Genomic DNA, 7710 nt, shown 5'->3' with positions numbered 1-7710 from the left:
TGTAGCATTTCTATAGAGATGCACGAATACCTCATTTTTATTCTCACAGCAATTCTGAAGGTATTATTTTTTATCCTCCATTTTATCGATAGGGAAACTGAGGCAAGCAGAGGTTAAGTACTTTGCCAAGGGGTCAAATAACTAATTAATTGTAAAAAACCCAAAATATCTTATCAAGAACTTCATCGACTCAGGGATGAATCCTGGAAAAACTTAATTTTACATTCTTGCAAGAGGCGCGTTTAGGTTAGTAGACACGTTATTTGAAAGAGAAAGGGAAGTCCTTTACTTCCTATCCTGAAGCATCAAAGCCTACCCTGACTTCCCATTAATTAGATTTTTCCTAAATTAGGAACGTGCATCTCCACCCCTCATTACTTCTCATTAGTATTGCCTATTATACTTCTCCATCCTTGATCACATTATTTATAAGTACTCCGCCAAACAAACTCCGAGAATGCAAATAGCAGCCAAAAAGAAAGCCAGGTGCTGCTCTCAGGGAGCTTATGTTCTTTTGGGGAAAGGCAACACAAGAACGGAAAAGGGGAAGGGAACAAAGTCCAGAAGTTTCCATTTAAATCCAATCTACCTCCCCACCTCAATTACATTCTTTGTTCCAGGTCACAGCCTCCCATATCTTAGGTTTCAATTTTCTAATTTAAATTTGAATTCTCTGTATTTCTCTAATTCAGTTTTCATAACTCTGTGGAAGTTAAATCCCCATCCAATTGTCAGTTTGATGGGTCCCCAGCCCTTATCCCCAGAATTTCTTCTTCCCAAAAGATAGAAAGGGTCCCAGCCCAAGATCTACTCAAAACTGCATGCCAAATGGACGAATGTGGAGAAATAAATTCTACATATCTAGCTGAGGAACGTGGAGCAATGAAAACCTCTTATCTGTGTTTTTTATTTAGAAGAGCAATAGAAGAAATAATCAGGCTATATTTTCATAGGAAATGCTTCCCACTTGGATGGTTGTTGGCACTGCTCTGGAAGCAGTTACTCCCAGATTTCTTGGGCCCAGGATCTTGGGTTGTGTCCCATCAGGTTGTGAGAATAGATGGTCATAGGCGGCAGCTAGGTGGCGCAGTGGAGAGAACCCGCCTTGAATTCAGGAGGACCCAAGATCAAATCTGATCTCAGACACTTAACACTTCCTAGCTGTGTGACCCTGGGCAAGTCACTTAACCCCAGCCTCAGGGGGGGAAAAAAAAGAGAGAGAGAATAGATGGTTATCAAGGTGGTGATTGTGGTTTGATTTGTCTAGCAAATGCTGTCCTCTATCTCTGCCTTGGAGTACCTGGATGCATCAGCTAAGTGTGGAAGTTTGCTGTGGGAAGAAGTTGAACTGCACAGAAGCCCTTTCCTGAATGATGACTTTGAGAGAGGGGCCAGCAGCAGGACTCTGATGGTTTTTTGTTGTACTTCAAGGGAGGTGAGGCTCCAGTACCCAAAGCTCCTGTATATATCTACCTGTTGCTGGCATTTGGTTAGCAATTGTTGCCTGTGGTGATGAAGAAAATGGGGTTCTTCTCCTTGTTGAGGAGGCACTCCAACAAGATTAGGGTCCCCCTGGTCAGTGTACTGGGTTTGGAGAAAGAATTTGCACATTCAGTCAGTCTCCAAGTTAAGGGAAAAAGATTTAATACTCTGCTTGACAACAGGCTAGAGTTCCAAAGTTTTTAACAAAGATTTAGAAACAGGGAGATAAGTGTAACACTGATTGAAGTAGGCTAAAGTTCCAAAGGAATTTTTAGCAAAGAGTCAGAATCAAAAAGATAATTTTATAGGAAAGAGAAACAGATTAAAAGTTGATATACTAATATTATGGTTTAGAGATACAACTGAGGAATGGTAGGGATGGAGCAGTTTCTTTCATTGAGTTCTATAGCTTACAGAGCAACATAATTAGTATTAAATTACAACTATTAAGCAGCATTATTTGTGCCATTCCCAAGACTGGATAGCCTTACAGTGGTCCTTAAACTTTTTAAATAGGGCCCAGTTCACTGTCCCTCAGACTGGAGGGCCGGACTATAGTAAAAACAAAAGCTCACACTCTGTCTCTGCTCCTCAGCCCATTTGCCATAACCAGCGGCCACATAAAAGTCCTCAGCAGCCACATCTGGCCAGCAGGTCGTAGTTTGAGAACCCCTGAGAATTTCAGGTCTTGTAGTTTGTTCACATCACATCACAATTAATGATAGCTGTGGAGGCTAGACTATAAGCTACTCTGTTAGTTTGGTAGCTCTGCTTTCCTAAAGGTCTTAGGTTCATGATACAGAGCTGTCTCCACTAAAGTCTGGTGGAAAGTAGAGGCCCCAGCCTTGGTCTTGAATAAGTCTCCATCCATTCCCTGCTTTGACTGAGGAAGACTTTTCAAGTTTCAAAGAATTCATAGCTGTTGGGTTTTTTTTCCCCATTTTCTCATTAATGTCCTAAATAACAGTCAGCAGTTTTATCACGGGAAGCAGCCTGGATTCATGACTCTATAAGGAACTCAGCAAAGAAACTACTTCAAGCCTCAGGGAAAGATGTTGACCATTTCATAAATGGGGAAAAAAGCTTCCAGGATCAGGAGGTTTGGGATATTCATTTGTCACATGTTGTCTAAGCATGGACACTTTCCCCTTAATTCTTTGATACCTAGTGTTCACATTGTATTACCTTAATAAATTTCCCTCTCTAAAAACTATTAAGAAAAAATTTTATTAAGATTGGCTGACTACATTTACGATCAACTAAAAATTTTGGGCTACATATACCAATGGAGACATGCATTGATGAAATTAAGAGAATCATCCCAGGATACCTAGAAACTTGAGTGAGAAGCCTGTGGCTTCTAGGAACCTAACTAATAATGAAAGTTGGGATCAAAGAAGTCCCTAAAGTATATAAGACCACATATAAAACAGAGTAGAGTAGCAAAAGTGATGAAAAACCAGACTCTGACAATATGCTGTTAGAAATAGATTTGAAATATGAAGATTCACACAGAGTTTAAACAAAGAGCTAGAGCAGAATTTCTCTTACCATAGGCAAAATTTAAAAAGCAGGGAGGGCAATCAAGGGCAAGATTTAGGACTACTGACTTACTGTTAGAACAGAAGCCCCCGAGGTCTGAGGACCACAAAAAACATATTTCATCATTACCACATGCTTATTTGTGAGGAGAGGCTTTTTCTGTAGGTTGGCTGAATATTTAGGGATGGATTTAGAAGAGCTAATGATGATCATGAAAAAAAAAGAGTATTAATGAAATATTTTAAAAATACATATAGTTCTATAAGATGGCTGCCTGAGAGGAAACATACTTCCCAGTTACTCCATGTCCACTCCAACAATACTTTAATTGAATAATGCCTGATTGACTAATAATAAAGGAATCCAATGAGAAACTACAGTAAATAACTTCTTCCACTCCAGAACTACACAAAATAGAAGTCCATGAACAATAAAAATGGTAAATCAAAAAGTTAGAACCACTAGAATCAAAGAAGCTCAGCTTCCCAAGTGTGATAAAAGATGGGTTAGATATATGTACCTTCTAAGTTGTATCTAGACATAACAGGCATGGAGTAAGCCCTGGGGAACAACAGTGACCAGAACAGCAAGTCCCCTTATATCTCATAAGGGGAGACATATCCGTTGAGTTGCGTGCTCAATACAAGCTTCCTTGTCTCTAGGAACTCTGTGCTTGGATAGGACTGCAGAGCTCACACCTGGATACCTCTTGAGGGCATAGAGCCCTAGTTACCCTGTCTTGCCTAGGTTCCAACAATCCCCTTTTCTTGTTTAGTGGGAACTGCTTACAGATCTCTGATTGGGTGAGTCAGTCTAGTCTTAATGTCAGTAACAGCAAGATGAAAAATGTTTATAATTATCTTCAATGAGCAAGGAAGGCACATAAGAAAGAGGAAAAAGACCTTTCTAACATCCGACATCTTGGCAGTCCCATTACATGAGTGTAGTCCCTGCTATAAAAGAGTATAATTGTGAAGGATGGCTAACAACCTTAAATTTTGGTAAGTGGGATACTCCTCCAAGAAGAGTATCATATATCCCAGACATGGTCAGCCTGAGAGTTTCAATAATTCTACTTTTGCTCCTATTTTCAATGACACTTCTCTTTTTTGTAATGGTATTAAGGTGTGTTTCTCATTTTTTATAGGAAGCATTGATACATGAATTCTAGTGAATTCATAAATATTGTCTGATTTTCAATTTCAGTATATAATTCCAATAAGTAACATAGTAAAAATCTAATGTTTCTGTGGTAACAATTACAGAGTCTCCCAACATAAATGCATATTTCCCTCCCAGACAGGCTTTAGTGTAGAACTGATATTCAATTCTTGTGCCATTTGTCCAAAGAACCAGGGTCTAAAATGTTTTTCTATGTGCCAATTCTTAAGTGACAAAAATATGTCCCATGGAGGCTTGTGAGGGGCCATCCTGATGATCCATTATGTAGACACATGGTTTCAACCCTCCAGCATGGATAAGGGTGTCACTATGACAGGGTGTCCCCTGTATGCCCTGCATGTGTCACATGATACCCCACCCCCCATGAGACAATCCTAAGTCATGGTGGGTCCAGCCCACCTTTTGGCCTCTGTTGCCAGTCCTGATTGTGTGTAACTACAGAAAGTATCTATCTAGTGATCTTGGGGGCACATCTCTTCCTTTTTGAGTGACAGATGGACACTAAAAATGGAAGAGCAGAACTGAAAAGGGCTTGGTCAGCATATATAGGGTTTTTGAAGTTAGACAAAACAGTTTAAATTTTATGCTCGAGGCCACGGAAATCACTGGAGATGATGAGTAGGAAAATCTTTTGTTCATGTGTTACTTTACTTATTTACAATACTTACTGTTCCTGTTATTGCTATTTGTTACTTTATTTGCAGTGTGTAGAAAGGGCTGGAATAGCAAAAGGCTGGACAAGAAGATCTCATAGGGGGCTGTTACTCTTAACCAAGTGAGAGGTTACAAGAACCTGAATTAAGGTCTTGCCTATGGATGCAGAGAACAGAGAGAGGGACAAAATGTTTAGAAACTAGAAACTGTCAAAGTTGTGCCACAGTTCTCTTTTAATGTCCTGACCCAGTTTCCCTAATTGTCCTATTCAGTTACTCTGCCTCAGGTTATAACTATTCCCTCTTAATGTTAAGATAAAGGTCTTATATCTTAGACCTTAGGCTATAATCATTCATCTTAATGTTTGCTGTGATAAAGGTCTTTATCCATTTTAGGCATCATTAGAATATTTTGAGCTTCTACAGTACATACCATTATGTCATCCTAGGTGCTTCCCAGATACCTCTCCCATTATGTCATTGTTCTTGTTACCCTATAAAAGAATGCTATATCCCATATTTAGGGCTGGATTCTTTGAGACCATAGTCTCAGTTCAGCCCTGGGACCAACTAATGGATCTTTGGTCCCAGTAAATTACTCCCTTTAATAAATTCTGTATTGAATACTCTCTAATCTCTGTCTTGCTCAGTTTCTTGGGCATTACAGCAAGATCCCAAAAACTGGGACAGCTAGGTGGTGCAGTGGATAGAGCACCAGCCCTGAAGTCAGGAGGACCTGAATTCAAATCTAGTCTCAGACACTTACTAGTTGTGTGACCCTGGGCAAGTCACTTAACCCCATTGCTTCAGCAAAAAAAAAAAAAAAAAAAAAAAGATTCCAGAAACTTCTTGGATATGTCAAATGAGGGAAAATGGGTTCAGTGGAAACACTGATAAGACGGTGGTGTCTTTGGTGGTAGTAGGTGATGAGATCTTGAATGGTGTTTTGAACAGAGTGCAACAAGAATTGATCCCTGAGGCAAGCAGGGAGAAGGCCCTGATAGAGATAAGTTCCATGGTCCCTCTGGGGAGGTGGTCTGTCTAGAATCCAAGTTATGTCAAACTCCTAAGACCCTTCTGAAGAAATCCTGAGCAGTCTCACCTTGCTATGCCCTGTCATAAATCCCAGTAATGTCCCGGAGGTTAAATTTTCCCTATAAAATCTACTTATGGGTCATCCTATGGCTGTTGCTTCCTTTGAGTTAGTACACCACAGTACTCAATCTTGTGGTGTCTTTTCCCTCTACCTAGAGGGAACCTCTACTAGAGGTAGATACTAGGTATCTACTAGAGATACCTCTACATGGTAAGTAATTTTCATCCTAATATTTTTCCCTGCTATTCAATGCCTACTCCTCAACTAAGGGGGGCAGTGACTAGAAGTTCAACAAACAAAATTACTTATCTTTTGTCAGGAAGGCCAAAGGTTTTGAGCACCAAAATAATGTGGTTTGAGGACTAACATGATGTGGGTGATGCAGATATCAGATGATAGTAGGCACCAAAAATTGGGGTTTGGTCATGTGAAGAATTCACAATGGTCATTCTCTTTGGAAAAAGATAGATTTATTTAGCAAAGAGGTTACAGACAAAACGAAAGTATACAATAAGCACCCGGAATGGTAAAAAGAAATTGAGTAGGAGAGCATATGAAAGACAAGTTCCTCAGTGGAACTCAGAATTACCCAGTAGAAAGGGAGAACTCCATGAGTTTGGCAGGCTAAATCTTAAAAGGGACTTAGCACCCTATAAGAGATCACCTAGCAAAAAGCTCCCTACCCTTTTGCCGAATCCCAAGGGGTGGCAGGGGCGCCAAACCTCTCCATTTGGTTCCCTGAACCCCGAACCTGCCACTACACCTTATCATTTAACTCCCTGACCACCAGAAACTCTAATTTCATTTTGGTTCCCTAAATCCAAACCTCATCAAAAATAAATCAAAATAAATCCATTTTGCCACAAATTTCAGGTTTGTGAATTCTTGCGCATAGGACCTGTGGATCCAAACAGAGGGGAATCTCTCACCCCTATTCTCAACAAACAACCTGATGCTGTAATGCTGGAGAAACTTAGGCAAGATGGAGAGAGGGAGAGTTTGACTGGAGATACCTCTAGGTGGCAGAACTTTTTTGGGGAGAGCAGTGCTTTTTTTTTTTTGTCCCTAAAAGGCTTGATGGATCACCTAGCAAAAAGCTGATTGGACTTATTCAGGGAACACCAATGAATCAAGTTGTTTTGCCATTTCTTGTGAGGATCCCACTTTTCTGGGGCACTGAATCTGTGGACCTTGGCTACAAGGATGGAATAGAAGTGGGAGAGACCACTGGAGAGTAGGATTGTGTTTTGGGTTTTTTGGGGGTATTTGTGTCCTTAATATTGCAAAGGAACAAATGTAATATCTGGCAATCTAAAACTAAAAATCTTACTTCTTTCTGTTTTGTTCTTGTCTCTGTGTGCTCATTTCTGTTTATCTGTGACAGTTTGCCTTGTCTTTGCAATTCAAAATGTTGAGGTTGGAAAGGGACCCCAAAAGATTGGGGTCTAAGAAAAATTTGCAGGCTTGAACTCATCTCCAAGTCAAAGGGAAAAGTTTATCATAATTGTACTTCCAATTGAATTTATCAAAGAAGCAGAAACAAAGAGACAGATTTATCTAGCTCTTCATGTTATAGATATGCTAGTTTTATGGTCTAGGGATAGAACCAAGAAGTGGTCTCAAGAATTTGGTTATCACTGACCAACAGGTTATCCATATGATAGTCAGCAATGAACTGAGGAGTGGTCTATTCACTATTGTCTTGAAAGTTTGATTTGTGGGACTATCCCGAGGCCAGAAGACAGATTATTAATC

General features: G+C 40.0%; 1 protein-coding gene across 2 annotated transcripts in view; it reads left to right on the top strand.

The window, feature by feature from the left end:
- The first annotated feature begins 1243 nt into the window (after window positions 1-1243).
- Window positions 1244-7710, top strand: part of CTC1 (CST telomere replication complex component 1) — a 37129-nt gene continuing 30662 nt past the window's right edge. For both annotated transcript variants that reach the window (XM_074311901.1, XM_074311900.1), the window contains exon 1: window positions 1244-1435. In XM_074311901.1, coding sequence (XP_074168002.1) covers window positions 1271-1435 — 165 coding nt within the window. In that variant the 5' untranslated portion in view covers window positions 1244-1270. The remainder of the gene's footprint in view (window positions 1436-7710) is intronic.

This window comes from Sminthopsis crassicaudata, chromosome 4 (genome assembly GCF_048593235.1).
Source record: "Sminthopsis crassicaudata isolate SCR6 chromosome 4, ASM4859323v1, whole genome shotgun sequence".
NCBI classification, from domain to species: Eukaryota; Metazoa; Chordata; class Mammalia; order Dasyuromorphia; family Dasyuridae; genus Sminthopsis; species Sminthopsis crassicaudata.
Note: the sequence above shows the minus strand (reverse complement) of the source record. Positions and strands in the feature narration are given on the sequence as shown.